This window comes from Trachemys scripta, chromosome 12 (genome assembly GCF_013100865.1).
Source record: "Trachemys scripta elegans isolate TJP31775 chromosome 12, CAS_Tse_1.0, whole genome shotgun sequence".
Taxonomy (NCBI): domain Eukaryota; kingdom Metazoa; phylum Chordata; order Testudines; family Emydidae; genus Trachemys; species Trachemys scripta.
The window spans coordinates 4,723,423-4,742,257 of record NC_048309.1 but is presented as its reverse complement, the minus strand read 5'-3'; the positions used below and the strand labels follow the sequence as shown (position 1 = coordinate 4,742,257).

At 47.7% G+C, this 18,835-nt stretch overlaps 1 protein-coding gene across 1 annotated transcript in view; it reads right to left on the bottom strand.

The window, feature by feature from the left end:
* The window catches only part of TCEA2 (transcription elongation factor A2), a gene marked incomplete in the record, with an annotated part of 32,158 nt that overhangs the window by 2,788 nt on the left and 10,535 nt on the right, over positions 1–18,835 (bottom strand). The window contains 6 exon segments of the mRNA XM_034786661.1: positions 889–1,035; positions 1,622–1,776; positions 3,009–3,065; positions 4,786–4,919; positions 15,967–16,057; positions 18,144–18,249. Of these exon segments, the coding sequence (XP_034642552.1) occupies positions 889–1,035; positions 1,622–1,776; positions 3,009–3,065; positions 4,786–4,919; positions 15,967–16,057; positions 18,144–18,249 (690 nt within the window).

Here is an 18,835-nt window from a genome sequence, read left to right as displayed (position 1 = left end):
CTTCCGTTTTAGTGGTGAAAACACCAGTCTGATGCAGTCCGTTCCCAAAGCCAGTGGCGCTGGGTGCGCTCTAGCGAGGGTGACCAGACAGCAAGTGTGAAGAATCGAGGTGGGGGGGTAATAGGGACAAAACCCCAAATATCGGGACATTTGGTCACCCTAGCTCACAGCTGATCCATTCCCATTCTAAAATCTGGAGAGAATCCAGGACATTCATGCTTTCAGTGCAGGCAAGTGCCTAAGGAAATTGCCTCTGCATCTCCCAACCCTCCAGCCACAGGTTTCAGAGGAAACCATAAAAACGCACTCAAATCGTTCTCTTTTACAGGCTAGTCCTAACTTCAGCTTTATAGTCTGCCAGGGCCATATTCTGTCATTGCTGCCTGCAAACTACCAATCTGGTTTGTATTTAAGCCTATAGGGAATCCTGGTATTTAACCCTATGAGCGCTGCCTCTGAACAGGCTTGTCAGACACAGGAACTTTACTAAACTCTAGAAACCAGATTTTCAAAGCATACAGGTGAAACTAGGTGCTTCCTTGCATGTCAAATCACCGCAACTACCTGCGCATCTCAGGTCACAGTACATGCTCCGGGATAATTATGGTGCTCTGTTGTGTAGTGACCCAACTGGCAGTCATGGTAACTACACACGCAAATGAAGGGAGCACATTTTGCAAATACATTGTGGACTTAAACAACCCTGAAAAATCTGGTTCTCCTGGTGAGCTGCAGGATCAGTGCCACCTGACAGTGCCCAATCCCATGATGTGCCAAGGGCAGCTGGGGAGATGCTGAACATCATCAACTTCCACTGGTCTGACCAGAGTGGAGATTGCTCAGAACCTTGCAGGACGGTGCCCTTTATAAGCAAAGCTGGTGGCTAACCTGAGTGTAAGTGCAGTTCTTCTTCTTGCACTTCCCACAGGTGAAGAGGTCGGTCTGGGTCCCTCCCGTCCTAGCAATCTGGTGCTCCCGGATCGCTTCCTTCGTCATGGCTTTCCTGATTTCCTTCAGCTCGTTACTGGCCATTTCCTTTAGGACACAAACAAAGGCACCTCAGCTCAACTTCCCCACCACACCGCTGCCGGTCCCACTCAAGCAGAGGGAGAACACAGCCAGCAGGGCCGGATGGCTAAAGGGACAGATAATGGGCTATAGAGCCTCTCAACTATAGGTTACCAGTTCAAATCCAGCCCGTGTCGCCAATGGGAAGTGACTGGGATGCTCAGTTTAGCTTCCAATAGACAAATGTCCCCACCATTCCCTGGCCCCATTGTGTGGGATTCTCAGCTGAAAGGCCAAGTACAGAGCTGCCCATTTAATTGTAGCGGTGCTTTCTCCAGCCAGCATTGAGACCCAGTGCAGGGAAGCGCGTGCCATAATGCTCTGTGGATACACAGAAGGCTTCAATTTCCAGAGCCGTCCAGGACTAATCTCTGGCTCCAACTCCTTTGAGTAACTAAAAAGCCCCCCCACAGATGGTGGCTGCTGCTGATCTGAACCTTAACAGAGCTGCCATCTTGAGAGCAGACCGGCTGCTACCTTGAAGTTAATCAACGGGACACGATCCCTTACGAATAATGCCTATGAAGGTTCCCCTGCCTCCCCCTCTCCTCACCTCTGAGGTCATCACTGCAATCTGCTCCGGGGTGATTGCTCCACACAACACGTTCTTTCTCAGATCAGGGTTTTTGGAGTCCTTCAGGTTGGAGATGCGGCTCCTCACGCGGTTTTTGTACTTCATGTCGGTGTTCTTGACGTCTTGGTATATACGTACGAGGACAGTTAAGGAGCAACCAGGGGAATAATTAGCCCTGCCACCTACCTAGGGTGACCAGATGTCCCGATTTTATCGGGACAGTCCCAATATTTGGGGCTTTTTCTTATATAGGCTCCTATTACCGCCATCCTGATTTTTCACACTTGCTATCTGGTCAGCCTACACTTCCCATTGCTCGGATCCACGGATCTCAAAGCACTTTCCAAGCATTAAGGAATTTCGCCTCAGTCCCCTGTGAGGTAGGGGTGTCGCTGCAGCCAGTGGACAGATGAGGACACAGGCATTGAGGGGGTGAAGTGACAGGCCCAGAGGCATACAGCAAGTCAGTGGCAGAGCTGTGAGTAGAAGCTGGAATCAGGCCTCCCAGGCCCACGCATTGACCAGCAGACCACATATACTCACCAGGCCAAGGTTTTGTTTAATTTAACTGAACTCAAGCACTTGTAAAGGCCGGGGATTAATACTGGGAGACATGGGAGCTCCTTCCCTGCTCACCTAGCAGGAGCTGTCAAATGTGGGCCGGGACCAGTGCTGAGCTGCCACCCTCCCCAGAAATAATTGCAAAGGGGTTCCCCCAAAGCCAGTTCAAGACAGGGAGGAGGGGAGAGGTCCCAGTGCTGCAGCTAATCTCCTTCTAACGAATGACTTCCCCCCAGTGCTGGAATGGCAGCGTGGTGGACTTAATCTCTAATTTCCACTATCCTCAAATACCTCCACATGCTGTTATCTATTAGAGCGGCTAAAAAGCTGTGCAACCCTACACTAACAGCATGTAACTAACACCCATCCACCCACCCACACACTGCTGGCACTCCATCTTCTCTGAAATTAGCAGGCTACCTGACACCAACTGCTACATCTTGCCTGGCCCCTGCCCCATGGCCTGGTGGCAATGAGAGCCATCAAGGAGGTAAGTGCGGGGAAGTTGCCAGGGAACGTCTGTTGCACAGGAGGATGGGGCAATCAGGGCAGTACAAACAGGCGGCCATGCACAATCACGCCAGCGAGGGGGTCAGTTCTGAGTTGACCACAAATCCATCCAGGGGCTTCATCTTTACCCTGCGGCTCTGCTACTCCAGAACAACGCTGCGACCCAGCCCAGAGCCCAGGCCGAGCGAGACCTTTGCACAAACAACGCCATTCGCCCCTATTTTCCTGCTGGCCTGTTAATGTCTCGCCCCCACCGGGGGTGCTGCTCAGGGAACCCTCAATAGCACAAGGATATATTCTTCAATCTGGGCAGAGAGGTGTTCACAGTCAGCACCAATGGCAACGTAGTCATCTGTAAAAGAACAACGAGCACAATTACTGATCCCTTTCGAACACCGAGGGAGACCCTGGGGACCAATACCGAGCTCTCTGCCTATCTCGACTTTCACGTTCCCACTATCGCAGGCAGTGCCTCGGCACCGCTGGACACATTTTAAAATACAATGACAAAAACAGACAACCCCAGCTGACTTTCGCCCTCTGGTGCTCCACTGACTCCAATGGGGTGTCCAGAGCTAAAGCAATGTTTGGCACCCCGGTGCCGTAATACGCATTGTTTGCCAGTAACCCACACGATACCAGGAACTTATAACTTAGCCTAAACATGAATACACAGGGCCTGATTCGGATCTCACATTGCTGTAATCTGGCGATAACTCCACTCCGATCCACGGAGTTACACAGCAGTAAAGCTAGTATCATCAGAATCAGGCCTTCACTTTACTTATTCTTGGCCAAATGACCTGCAACCTCCCTCCAGCCACACCCTTATCTCCCCCCGCTTCCTACTTGCTCTAATTGGAGCAAAGAGCTGGTGAAATCCAGTAAACAACCTTTACTGTATAAGGAACAGCCTGAGTGATGTAATGATTGTGTGGCTGGAGCCTGGACACGGCAAATGACCGATGAGCAGGAAGGGGATGGACAGCCACGGGTTGGGCTTCCTTGAAGCAGACAAGGGATGGGGTGAGGGGATGATGCAATGAAACTCTTGCAATTAACATAATAAATAATAATTAGTGGAGATATCCCATCTCCTAGAACTGGAAGGGACCTTGAAAGGTCATTGAGTCCAGCCCCCTGCCTTCACTAGCAGGACCAAGTACTGATTTTGCCCCAAATTGCCCCCCTCAAGGATTGAACTCACAACCCTGGGTTTAAAAGGCCAATGCTCAAACCACTGAGCTATCCCTCCCCCCAGCTCCTGTGAGACATACAGGAGCGATTTGAGCAAAGCTTTGTGACTTGTGCATTTCTCCATCTGTCATTTACGCTCCATCATTCCAAGTTCATGCAGAGCCTCAACATGCAGCCAGGCCCTCATTTTCAAAGGCGACCTCTCCTTTTGGACATCCCAAGAATTAGGGGCCCAACGTGGGACACTCGGGGACTGCTTTTCCGAGGTGCCGAGCACCCACAGCTCCCATTGACTTCAACCGGGGCAGCACATGGGTAACTGAGGGACAAACTTCAGCCCAAGCCGTTGGAGACGTACGACCTTCAAGAGGATCCGTTCTAATAGCTGCGTTCCCTAAGAGTCCAGTCCTAGCCGCAGAACACTACTGGCAGCAGTGTGGTTAGGAACCTATCCAGCCCACTGCGTTCCAGCTCTGCTTTCTCCCAGCGGGGAAATGGGGATGTCAGGTGAGTTTTAAAGCAATCACACAAGACTGGGTGATGGGGAGTGAACCCAATGCCTACGGGACTCCCCTGGCTTGAGGTCACCCCAACTAGACGCCCAGCAGAATACTCCCAGCAGAAGTGTCCGGGAGAAGTTGGCCACCCCTACTCTCATCCCTTCTACGGCACAGAGAGGTCGATCCCCAGATCCCCTGGGTGAAATAAGCTTTGGCCAGGGGATTAAGGGCTCCGGTCCTCTTGTTTGTGCCTGGAACTCCTCCCTACCGCAGCACTCTACGCCCAGACAGTTCTGACGCTCAGGAGGAACGCATGGCAAAGGGGCCTCTGTGGGACTTTGCAGCCAGCCCAGTGGAGCCCATTGCCCTACTTACTGTCGGTCTGCAGAGCAGAGGTCAGCATTTCTCTGCATTTGTTGCGGACAGCGTCGCAGGTGACGGGCACCGGCGGAAAGGTGGTGATTTTCGGCGTGGTTGGCGTCTTCGGCGGGTCCTGCCTTTTGTTGGAGCTAAAAGAGAAACTTCACCTCTCAGAATGATTCGGTTCAGGTCTCTGAGAGCAGCGCGGGGCGCAGCGGCAACGTGGTCACGTATCCTGTTCATTACGACGATGTAAAACCAATCGGGAAAAAGCAGAGCAAAGATCTTGGCCAATAGCCGCCCCCCAAATTCACCAAAGATGACAATATGCCAACCAATAGGGCTATCCCTGGATACAAACACAGAGCTCCTAGGAGCTGGGGTGGCTCTGCACACATGTGAATGCTGACAAGTCCTTATAACCTATCAATGAAACCTCATACTATAGATGGAGAGATTCCAGAACACTGGAAAAGGGCTAATCTAGTGCCCATCTATAAAAAGGGAAATAAGGACAACCCGGGGAATTACAGACCAGTCAGCTTAACTTCTGTACCTGGAAAGATAAGGGAGCAAATAATTAAGCAATCAATTTGCAAACATCTAGAAAATAATAAGGTGATAAACAGTCAGCATGGATTTGTCAAGAACAAATTGTGTCAAACCAACCTGATAGCTTTCTTTGACAGGGTAACAAGCCTTGTGGATGGGGGAAAGTGGTAGATGATATCTTGACTTTAGTAAAGCTTTTGATACTGTCTCACATGATCTTCTCATAAACAAACTAGGCAAATGCAACCTAGATGGAGCTACTATAAGGTGGGTGCAAAACTGGTTGGAAAAGCGTTCCCAGAGAGTAGTTATCAGTGGTTCACAGTCATGCTGGAAGGACATAACGAGTGGGGTCCTGCAGGGATTAGTTCTGAGTCCAGTTCTGTTCAATATCTTCATCAATGATTTAGATAATGGCATAGGGAGTACACGTATAAACTATGTGGACGATACCAAGCTGGGAGGGATTGCTAGTGCTTTGGAGGATAGGATTAAAATTCAAAATGATCTGGACAAACTGGAGAAATGGTCTGATGCAAATAGGATGAAATTCAGTAAGGTCAAATGCAAAGTATTTCAGTTAGGAAGGAACAATCAGTTGCACACATACAAACGTGTGCAATGACTGCCTAGAAGGAGTACTGTGGAAAGGGATCTGGGGGTCATAGTGGATCACAAGCTAAATGAGAGTCAACAGTGTAAAGCTATTGCAAAAAAAGTGAACATCATTCTGGGATGTATTCGCAGGAGTGTTGTAAGCAAGACATGAGAAGTAATTATTCCGCTCTACTCTGTGCCGATTAGTCTTCAGCTGGAGTATTGTGTCCAGTTCTGGGTGCCACAGTTCAGGAAAGATGTGGACAAATTGGAGAGAGTACAGAGAAGAGCAACAAAAATGATTAAAGGTCTAGAAAACATGACCTATGAGGGAAGATTGAAAAAATTGGGTTTGTTTAGTCTAGAAAAGAGAAGTCTGAGAGGGGACATGATAACAGTTTTCAAGTACGTAAAAGGTTGTTACGAGGAGGAAGAAAAATTGTTTTTCTTAAGCTCTGAGGATAAGACAAGAAGTAATGGACTTAAATTGCAGCAAGGGGGGGTTAGGTTGACATTAGGAAAAACTTCCTAACTGTCAGGGTGGTTAAGCAGTGGAATAAATTGCCTGGGGAGGTTGTGGAATCTCCATCATTGGAGATTTTTAAGAGCGGGTTAGACAAACACCTGCCAGGAATGGTCTAGATAATACTTAGTCCTGCCATGAGTGCAGGGGACTGGACTAGATGACTTCTCGAGGACCCTTCCAGTCCTATGATTCTATGATATTGTTTATGCAAACTGATTTACTCCACTGAACCAAAAGGAAACGGTCATACCCTTGGAGGTGAATGAGAAGGGAGATTACACAGCTATTGGACACTGCCAATACTCCATGCTTGGGTTTTGACTTTCTGTTACCTGCCAACATGGAGTCTGGGGAGTTTGGTGCTGGTATTTTGGCACACAGCCATATGAGAATTCACAACTCCAAGTAAGAGCTCCCTGGAACGTGGAACCTCCTGGAATGACATGCTGAGACCCGAAGAAGAGCTCCATGGAGCTCGAAAGCTTGTCTCTCTCGCCAATAGAAGTTGGTCCAATAAAAGAGATTACCGTGCCCGCCTTGTCCCTACATTGGACAATCAGCACTGGAGCATACAGTGAATCCACTTTGCAAAAGGACTGCCTTGCAGAGATGGTGCTCTGTATGGGGCATTCTGGGCTGGTGCAGAATGATCCCAGGTCACCCCCCATCAGCAGAGCAAGGAGGTGACTTAGAGCTTACCCTCACAAAGCCTGACCAAGAATCCTGCCCCAGAACCTAGAGTTCCTCATTTAAAATCTCCTAACAGGCCCAGTGAGAAGGGAGATTACACTCCATGCTTGGGTTTTGACTTTCTGTTACCTGCCAACATGGGGCCTGAGGTGTTTGGCGCTGGTACTTTGGCACACAGCCATACAGGAATTTACAACTCCAAGAAAGAGCTCCCTGGAACGTGGAACCTCCTGGAATGATATGCCGAGACCCAAGGAAGAGCCTTACTCAGGCAAAACTCCCAGTGATGTTAATGCCAGTTAGTGATGATGGGATCCTCAAGGATTGCCAGACTCTTTTCACAGATGCCCCCTTTGTGGGGAGTTTAAAATTAATTTTGCTCTTGGGAGTGAATTCTGTTAGAACTGGGGTGGAGCGAAGGGGCCTGGGCTAAGATTGTGGGAGTAGGGTCAATGTTTTTATTCCTGGAGTGTTTTTGTATTTCATTTCCTTAGTGTAACAAAGAAAAGAAAAAAAAGACTTTTTTATTTGAAGCACTATACACACCACACAATGCATTGCGAAGCACTTCAGCGAGCAATCAGAATATCCAGTCAAATAAAGGAGTTTGTGCAAATAAACACCATGTGCTCCTCTGCACATTCTTAAAATGCAACAAGATCAAGGATGGTCCATTCCACACCATGAACTCCCACCATATGTGAAATGCTAGGGTCAGGAATGTCTAGCCATTCTAGTGAGCTGGTCCATCAGACCCCAGTACTTTACCATTCTGTGCATCACTTAACCCAAATTATGCCCTTATTCACCCCTTCAAAATGCAATAAATGTAAACATCACCCCTTCTGCTCCCCCCGTGAAACTGGTATTTGCTGAAGGAGTCGGGCGATCGCAGTCCAGTTCCTAAGTGACCACATCAGAAACTGCTCCTCTAACTAGCACCCTGGGAGGTAGGTTTATCAGAGAGCCCCAGAAGCAAATGGGCCATGGAGACTCATGCCCCCAGGGTAACAAGGGGAAGCTTGCGCAGCTACTGACCGCGCTGCAGATTCTCCAGAGATAGAAGTCTTTAGTCTCCAGGGCTGGCAGGCCCACACCTTTCACCAGGGCTATGGTCTCATGACCAAAATCACTGTATGGAAAACAAGGCTCTCGGCGGAGCCAAGTGGTTGAAATTAAATCTTCTAGAGCGAAATGCAGGCCAGAGAGGAAGATCAGATAAAGGCCCTTCATCCCATATCTGCACTGTGGTAGGGCTGTATATGGGGCCTTTTGAGGGATGCAGGAGGGCCTCTACGCCCCCTGGACACAGCAATGGGAGGCCAGCACAAAGGACTATTAGGAAGTAGACCAGGAAAGAAGTAACGGGATCCAGGACTATGTGGACCCAGTCACCAAAAAAACCCCATACGGGGGAGCAGTCCTTTCGTGCTGCAGTCTCACTTCCTGCCTAGAGGTAGAGGGGTCTGAATTCTACATCTCCAGCCCCCCACTCAGTTCCCTCCTACCCACAATTAGCATGACTTGATTTCTGAGCACTGGTAACGGCGCACTGCTTAGCAAATTTCCTACTGGTGAGGGGGTTTTCAATGAAGATTACTACAATCCAGCTGAAGACGTTCCCTGTTTCTGACCCCAGGAAGCCTGGCCCTGACCGAGAGGACTATCCAAAGGTAGGATAAAGGCAGAGAACCTCCTCTCTGTCCCATGGCAGTTTCTCTCAGCACAAATTCTAACCTCTTTGGTTTCTATGTAAAGCCTCATCTCTTCAATGCAGCAACTCCTGCCATCAAAACAGTTCAAACAAGTCCTATGGATTTGAGTTGAAATATAGCTGTATTCAACTATATAGCTGTATGTATAGCAGGTATTTTCTATACCTCTAGAAAAGGTTAATGAGAAGTAGCTGGTGAGAGACCTGGGCTTTGTCTGTACTGTAGTCTCTACTTCCTGTATGGGTGATAGACCCTCACCGCTTATCGACTGTTTCCTGATCCCACCCACCGGTTACCCACCCCTCATTGGGGACATTGCAGTCGGTATATACTGTGTATGCTGCCCAACCCCAAAACACCAACATACCCCTATACTCTGTATGTTACCCCCAATGACCAATAACTGACGCTTCAAATTTTCTGTATCATTTATTTTTTTAAATATTCTCTAATAAAATTTAAATCACAATGGGTCATGCAACCAGAGCACCCCCCACCCTGAACCTTTCCTTAGAGCACACTGGTTAGGAGAGAGACATCGACGCTTCTACCTTGGAATCATTTGAGGCGTTGGGAGCATGGACAACAGCTGTGAATTAACACGCTAACTGACTAACTGCACCTGTAATGGTGACTCACGGTCATTTTCACGTGCAGGCACAGTCATTTGCACACAGGGTTTCTAAAGTCCGGCCCCCTAGTGTTCACAGTTTTTATTTACAGATGCACTTACGGCTGGTTTGACAGTCCTGGAGACTGGAGTCCTCTGTGTATTCACAGAGCAGGCACAGCCCAGACAGTAACAGTGCGAGCTTCTCTAGCCACATAGCTTAACCCTGCGGCGGGAAGGCCCACTACTCGGGCTGAAAGGGCAGGTGAGGGTCCGTTCACTCAGGATCAGCCCTGACCAACTGAGCTGCTAACAAGAGCGAGTGTAATGTGGACAAATCACCACTAGGAAACAGCCTGAAAACACCTACTCACTCCCTCTAGGCCAGTGCTTCTTAAAGCCAGTCCGCCGTTTGTTCAGGGAAAGCCCCTGGTGGGCCGGGCCGGTTTGTTTACCTGCTGCATCCGCAGGTTTGGCCGATCGCGGCTCTCACTGGCCGCGGTTCGCCGCTCCAGGCCAATGGGGGCTGCGGGAAGGGCGGCCAGCACATCCCTCGGCCCACGCCGCTTCCCACAGCGCCTGTTGGCTTGGGATGGCAAACTGCGGCCAGTGGGAGCCGCGATCAGCCGAACCTGCGGATGCGGCAGGTAAACAAACCGGCCCGGCCCGCCCGGGGCTTTCCCTGAATAAGCGGCGGGCTGGCTTTGAGAAGCACTGCTCTAGGCCACTTAACAAGAGGGTAATATGGTCAGCTCCTCCTGACCTAAGCTGAACTTCAACTAGATGAAAGCCTCTGTATCGCATGCTCAGCCTCACAGGATATTTGGTCCCCCACATATACAGACAGGTTCTCTGTCCTCTTCTGCTCTCCTTGCACATTCAGGCACCACAAAGGGAGCAGAAACCATAGGCCTGCTGCTGAGGTTTCCCCAGCTCTTATGCCTCCCTTTCCACAGCCCCCTCGGCAGAGGACATGGCAGCAGCAGAGAGGGGGAGTGGCCAAAGCCCATGCACTCCAGCTAGCCTCTGCTGATATCTGATCCCTAGGGACCATATCCAGCTGTTTAACCTGTTCGGGGCAGGGGCACAGAATCAGGGATCTATAACCAGCTCCCCACCTGTGGGGGGCCGCAGAGAACCCGACCCATTCGATGGAAGAGGGAGAGAAGGACTCCCTTAGAGTTGACATTTATAGCCACCGAAACAGACCCCACTCTACTCTACTAGGTCTGCTGGTTTACTCGCAAGGCAATGAAGCTGTCCTAAAACCTTGTGTGTTTATCCTCTAATCGTGAAGCTGCTACCACTGCTGTTCGACAATGGGACTTGGACAGCTCAAGGCATTGATACTGGAATAGTTCAGTAGGGCTAGTTCCCACCCGGCCCAGCATATCAGCGCCCAAACATCTTAAGCTGTCCATTGCTACATGAGAGGAGGAAGTGGTTTGACTCTAGTTCCAGACGTACCAATCCCTTGTTTAAAAACCCTACCCCAAATGGCACCCTGCGGGCACGGACAGCAACGTAGCCAAGGACGAAATGGGAATGGAAGCTGAACTACCGGCTCAGGCCTACTGGTGCTCCCTGCAGGGCAATGTTATAAGGGTTAGGGCACAGTGACGTGTAGGGAGTTTGAACCCTGGCAGTTGTTCAGGGGCTGAACAAAAGACTTTAGGTCCAGGTCCTCAAATTCTTTTAGGCATCTAACATCCATTGAGCTTTTTCAATGGGAACTGGTTTAGGCATTCATCTGCAGCTTCAGCTGTCTAAACATCTTTGTAGTAATTGAATGTGCAAAGGGGGTCTGCAGGGCCTATTTTTGTGAAAATGTAAGTCTTTGGGCCAGATTTATAATGGCCCAAATAATCACGGAGATGTACAACAGGTTCTCAGCACAAGTGAATTTGCGTGTGCATTTTTCTGAAAACGTAGGCTAAATGTAGAATAAAAAACTAACGTCACTAAGCTGAGTACATACAGCGTCACTTGCAAGAGATGTGTGTGCTCAGCTGAGGGTTGCAAAAGATGGTGGTTTGCCAGTAAACGGCTGCTGTTTCGAAGGGAACAAGTACCACCAGTTACTGCACTAAATATGAATTTATGCCTCTCTGTACAGACTACACATACATGGCTGAATGTATATTTCTGTGGACCACATGGGGCTCTAAGATGCTTCGCAATGAGACTGGTGCTTTCGTTGGGCAAAATTTACAAGTCCTTTGTCTCAGCCTGACAGAAACATTGAGCCACAAAAGTATCTCACAGCAAAATCTCCATTCTAGGACTCTGCTTCCATCAACTGTCACATCTGTGCTAATTAAACATCTTTAAAAAGGAGTAAAATAAGCTCCAGGTGCTTTAAGAGCTAAACCATCAAATCTGGATGCCGAAAATTCGATTCCTAAATCACTATTTAGGGAACTAAGGAAAAGGGGCCTGATGGTTGAAAGGTGCGGAGTACCTGTTGATTTTCAGTGCGGTTTGCACATACCATTCCTGTCAACTCTTGAGTGCCCACGTGATTGCACACATGCAAATGGGGCCTATAGCAACTGGTGCTTTAAACAGACCAAGAAAAACTCATCCAGGGAAATGTGCAAAGCCTGCCATGCCTAGAAGCTGTTACACGAGCTTGTGGCTTTGGTAGAATTCAACAGCCCAAGAAGCAACCGTCCACCAAAGCTTTGAAAGACTCATTTGTGGACGTGTGAACAAAAAGCCGTTGCCAACCTCAAAGAGAATTTGATATTCTGCCCTACAGACCTCAGTAGGGGTTGTGTGTCTAAGTGCAGTTCTACCTCAGGAACAGAAGTCACCTAGGCCAGCCCCAGGAAGGTTATGGCTCAAAGTAACCCCAAAACCCTGTAGAGCAGCTGCCGGCTTGTGCAGTAGAATGAGAGGTAATTGAAGCACAGAGTAGGCAGTAGTCCAGTGGACCAGCAGGGAAGCAGAACAAGCTTTTCCTCACTCCTGCAGTTTAAAACCATAGCAAGCCTGAGAACCTCAGCTGACTGCTCTTAGATCAAACAAAACAGATTTCACAGCAGTCCAGACCACACTTACAAAGTCTGTGTAAGAGGAGGTTTGTCTGTCATTACAATAGTTGGCAAATAAGAACCCTCACCACAAAGAGCAGCTTTGCTTCAGGAAATCCTGGGGGTTCAGACTGCTCCTGTCAAACATGGGAATAAGGCGGTACGCTTTACCCAAGAGGAGAATAGAAAGTCCTCTGCATTACAAAAGAAGTGACCCAAGAACAAAATGGTGACACGTGTGATGGCCGGACTCAAATAGAATTTGGACTGCAGTGGAAAGGAAATTGCCATAAAAGTAATACACTGACATGCAACAAATCCAGACACTCCCAATAAGTGGCCTGATGAGAGTTCTGGCAAAAAAAGAAACCACAGTGCTGCCAGAGATGAAGACATTCTATATGCAACCTATTAAAAAAATACTGTAGTAATAGTCCACAATACTACACCATCCAGTAGTGAGATACAGTGCTTTGACCCATAACAATACAGAACTGCGGGATATAATTTTATAAGGGATACCATCTACTAGTGTATCACGTAAATATCTCGCCTACCAGAACAAGCTCCACCTCCACATTGGAGGGCTGAGACGCTCTGGATACAGCTGTACTGATGTTAATTCCCTAGTCATTGCAAAAGAAATTCCCCACCGTGGAATTGAGAAAAGTTATGGGCCAAGAAGTATCCCAAATTTCTTCACTGACACAAGGGTAAAGGCACAGTCAAAATCTGTCAGACTCCATGGCTGAAGTAAGTACATTTCAACACTGGCTGGCCTCTCTACTGCTTTGATAGCAGCCTCATCAAACCAGCATAGGAGTGCACTCATCACCCAGAGATCAGCCATACCGTCTGACTAATTTAGTCTCAGCCTGTCCTTCACAGAGACACTGGGGCAATGCTTGGCCAATAAGCTCTCTGAGTTTGGCAGGAAGCACTGGGAGGCTCTTTTGTACCATCAGAGGAACATATGCTCTTCTCTCTGTAACGAGACACCATGATATATGGGACTGGCTACGGGCTGGGAGACAGGAGCTAAATATCTCTAACACCTAACTTCTGCCTCAGTTTCCCCCTGTTAAAGGGAGAGGGTACTTCTACCTGACGGGGTGTTGGAGGTTTATTGTCTGCACCGCACTTTGAAATGAAAAAGAAGTAGTAGCCATGCAGTGGCTCTTAGAGCCTTACTAGTGGAGGACAAAGAGTTTGGTGGGACTGACGGGTAAATCACTGGTCCTTGGCTGCTGAAAAAGCCGGTAGCACCATATTTCTACCTCCATGACCACAACTGGTGTGTTATTCGGGCTGCGACAACACTAGGCCACTTCTTCCAAACTGCGAGTGTCCTAGCAGACTGGGTTTGTTTTACTCACACAATTCTCCCTCCATTCACTCTCCCAGGTGCTTTGGGGGCAGCTGAGGAACTCTGTGCAATGTGCCAGGAAAACCCCTTTACTTCAGACTCACAAGAATTTCCTGAGGAAAGTCTATTAGAGGCCAAGCCAGAGATTTCTCTAAGGTGTTATTTCCTGACTCTAGTATACCATCAGCCTAGCACAAACATAATACTTTGCCGACACAAATGAACTAAGATTCACCAGATTCCTATATGGCTGGCAAGTATCGTTCTCTATTTACAGATTGAGAAATGGGGGTAAGAATTGAAGACGCTTGCCCAAGGGCACAGAAGGATCCAGTGTCAGAAGCAGGATTTAGACGGCAGGCATTCCTGGGTCCCAATCCTGTGCTCACACCCCTCCTGTCCCAGCTTACAAAAGCACACCTTTCACTGAAAACACATGAAGCCCTGTCACCTCCGTCCCAGAGAAATCCTGCTCTTTGCACAATGCAAAGGGAAAACTTCAGCTGGGAGATTCCAGATTAACGTTAGTTGTAGAATTAGCACCTAGAAACGCCAGTCATGGACCAGGAGCTCACTGTGCTAGGCACTGGACACACACAGAACAAGAGACGATCCCTGCTACGCTGCATTGCAGCTGGGCTTATGGCCTCAAACCAGAAGGCTCCATTACTATTAAAAACATGGCAAGGCACAGGCCAAATCATGATCTGCTGGAACGTTTATACACAAAAGTGGAGGAGGAGATTTATGTAGCAAGTTAAACTGCTGCAGCTCAGCCATCGTGTCAGTAACTTTCACTGTACCAGCCCTGCTCAAAGGTACAGGGGCCGCAGCAGCGGTCATGTGACAGTTCTGAAACAAAAAGCAGACACGGTAAAGAGGCTAGTCGGATAGGGACTGACTGACTGGCATACGCAGGGACAGACTTTAATGAGCATGGGAAAACTCATAAACCAGAGAGTTACCAATAAACAGAAACTAGAATATGGTTATTAGCCAAGATGGTCAGGGATGGAACCCCATGCTCTGGGTGTCCCTAACTTCTTAGTGCCAGAAGCTAGGACTGGACAACAGGGGGTGGATTATTCGAAATTGCCCTGTTGTTCATTCCTTCTGAAGCATCTGGCACAAGCCACTGTCGGAAGTCAGGATACTGGGCTGGATGGACCATTGGTCTGACCCAGTGTGGCCATTCTTCCATTCTTAATATTAATCCTTAAGAAAGTGACTAATGCACAGGTGTTTTACACCTTATGAAATGGCCAGGTTCCTGGAGTCCGCACGGGATTCTTGGGAGCGCTCTGGCTAAAAGGAAGGATCAGTCTCTTGCTTCTGGGAGGCACAGCTGGGACTCTGGTGAAGCTGGTCCCACCTCATAACCTCCCTGCCCTCCACCCGGGCCCCACTTCCCCTTGCTGCCTGTTCTAACTACACTTGCCAGATGGGGAATAGGCTGCGGAGTACCCACTCCATAAAGAGGGGTAAGTCAGCAGCAGACCAGCTCGATGCCGACTGCAGGGCGGGTGGACTTCTTCCACCGCTTGTGGAGGGGAGCTCATTGTGCAGGGAGGAGAGGGGCGTGAGGCTCCTGCTAGAATCGTCTGTGAATACTTGGCTCCCATGCATCAGCAGAGAAGGCTAAAGCGGAGCATAGTCGCAGCCCTTCTAAAGGGCTCCAAGGGTTTACAACAAGCAAGGGAAAAAATATAAAAATGCAACACAAACAAAATCCAACCCAAAGGAATGTTTTATTAACAGAGAAAGAAACCAGCATGAACAGAAGGAAATGGAAACGTGAAGGTAAAACAAATCATGTAGAACAGAAAGCAAAAAAACTCACTAAAGCCACTGTATTTTGTAGATGTTTATTCTTCCATTACAGTTGTAGTTTCTCTTTATTATAGAACACCACACGGATCTACAGGCAGCCCGTCACCTTTGCTAGGTAGGCTGGACTCCTGGCAGGTCTGAGCAGAATGAGGCATTTGAGCAGACCAACTGCACAGCCCAACAGACACGTTAAAGATCAAATGTTAACACACAAAGCCCCAAGTGACGGAACAACATGTACAACAGCATCATCTTGGGCTAAAGGGAAGCGTTACCTTTGGTCTCTTGAGTCACCGCTCTCCTTTGAGGAGGATGCCGACAAGGAAGAATTCCTCTTCTTCTCCTCACTTTTGTCCTCCGAAGCATCTGCACCCAGTGAGAAGAGGGAAAAAACAAACACTCAGATACTACCGAGGATTCAGGGTTGATCATCACACCACAATCCTGACTACACTAAGCAGAGCACAAAGGATGGTTAAGAGCCCGGATATTTGGTCAGAGGCAAGTTACTAGCTCCAGAAGAGCAGCATGGAGGAATAGGTCTATACAGCCTAAAGTACTCTGCAATGCACCCATGGTAATCTTTCTACTTGCCTTTGAGTGGCAAGGAGTCAAGCAACCTGGCAAACGTACCACAAACCTTTCCCTAGCTAGCCAGTGTGAAAGGACACATCCTTCATTCCCTGAGATTAGCTTCTTCAGGAGGGAAGACCTATCCCAGCCAAAGTTTCTTTTCTAGTGAGGCCCCGGCTGCCGAATGTACAGACTGAGTAAAATTTTCAAAAATCACTTTTGAAAATGGGACTTAAACCCAATCCAATTTTCAAAAGTGCCTATGGGGGCGAGCCCCTTTTTCAAGGAAGGTGTTTGGAAGGCCAGGGATACAATTTATTCTTTTAAGAAGTGTATTTCTTTTCCAGTTAGTTCAGTGCCGTTGGAAGGTGATGGCTTCGCAGTCCTGGAGACAGAAGTTCTGGTTAAACGCAGATCAGATACAGGCCAGGAATAGGCAGTGAAGGCTTCCCCTCATGGTCCCACCATTATGTATCCACCCTGAGGTAGAAGGACCAGCCCCGGCAGCGGGTTGGAGGAAAAAATAGTTCAGTCTCCAATACCCGTTTAATCTTTGGCTTCTTTGCCAAGTTATTTGTAGGAGGTTTCTTTGAGATGCAGACTGGAACTAGCAGTTCATTTCACATACACCTTGAACAACCCGATGGTATTAAATATAGAAGATATTTGTTTCTACTGACTCAGACAGACTTGTTAGTTTTGATGACAGGACACTCTACCCTGAGCTTCACACACAGGTACTGCCATAGGCTCAGAAGCATGGTTTATGCTAAAGACAATTACATCAGTTCCCAATGACACAAATAACCCACTCAAGACATGTCCTCTCTTCTGATTTGAAATGAAAAGGGCTTAGGATTTCATGGTCTGTAATCAGAAAAAAAAAAGTTCAGTGGCACCATAAGCCCTGTAAAGTGTCTTTATTAGTACTCAGGTGGAGTATTTCCATTTATTCTTGGAAATTCCACAGGAAAGGTTGTTTATAATGCACTTTTATTTCCAAGGTGGTCTAGAGGAATGAACACAGAAGTAGGAGAGAAACTCCTGAGCTCTAATCCCTGCCTGCTAACGACTCACTCAGTAATCTTAGACAAGTTGACTGACTTTTGGAAAAAATGAGGACCACACTAACTAGCTACTTTGAAAGGGGGCTGAATGGGTTAATGCTTTTGAGCAAGCAAAGGGCTACCCTTGTGCAAAGTACCGTCTTCAAAGAGCTTTAGGAACATTTGCTCATTAAGCATTACAATATCCCATTCCGGGAAGTATAGTCAAGCAATAAGATTTTAAATAAGACCTCACTCTTCAACCCATCACAACTGGAAATGTTTTCTAGCAGGTTTCTTACAATGTTACACTAGTTGGCTATTTATCTGTTGTGCTAGTTTACTGATAAGTTAATATTGCATTTACTTTAAACTGCAGCACATCCTGAACACCTCAGTCAGCAAATGGAGAACTTTATACATAAGATCAGTGTATTACTATCATTGGCACGCTAACTATTCTTATTTCAAACCTCGCAAGCCTGGGCAAGTGCACATTAACTACATGCAGTCCTGGCCCTTAATTCCACTTCTTCTGCAGGGAGCATTTTCTTTTAAAATAGGAACTCAATGTTATTAAATGGAATTCACTGTGTACTACTTGAAACCCTCCAGATGAGGTCTAATTTTAAGGTTCTAAGTTCTGTGGCCTGCTAGAACTTCCTATCTCTATTGATGCAGACAGAAGCTTGTAGGAGAAACACAGCCTACAGGATAGCAACGCAGCTAGAAGCAACAGAGAGTCCTGTGGCACCTTTAAGACTAACAGATGTTAGATGCTAGAGTTGGCTATTTGGTAAACTGAATCCAACAAACCCTGCTTATTCTCTTACCTAGAAGCTTTTTCCAGGACTTGATAAGTGATTTGGCAAGCGAGATCACTTCCTCATCAGTGCTCTGCTTCCTCAGCGCATTCACCGACATCCCAATCCGGGTGGACTGCAAATCAACATTCAAGAAGTGAACCACTCAAGAACTGACTAGTTAGCCAATGGCACTACAATTAGAGAAAAACAGGTCTCCACCACAAGACACAGCAGCATTGACCAAGGTGTACAAAACCCTGGAGACAGAGCCAGCTGCTTGATGCTTCTACAGAACAGCAGCTACCAACAAGTTGAGTCTTGAATATCTGGCTTACATAGCATATGGCTCTCTCTTGGAGGACTCCATCTTCCATGACACCTTTTCCCCTTCCTAACCAACTGGAAGCAATATATATATTACTCAAAACTGAACAGGATTTGAAAGAAAATCCCTCAGAGAGTCCTAGAAATTTAAAAACAGGGCCAAAATTATAAACAGATGCCTAGCTGTAACACACTGCAAGCCTTTAAACCATAACCACTCGTCTAACAGGATTTTCTTTTAAAAGGATGTCAAGTATCAGAGGGGTAGCCGTGCTAGTCTGAATCTGTAAAAAGCAACAGAGGGTCCTGTGGCACCTTTAAGACTAACAGAAGTATTGGGAGCATAAGCTTTCGTGGGTAAGAACCTCACTTCTTCAGATGCAAGTACTTGTGAT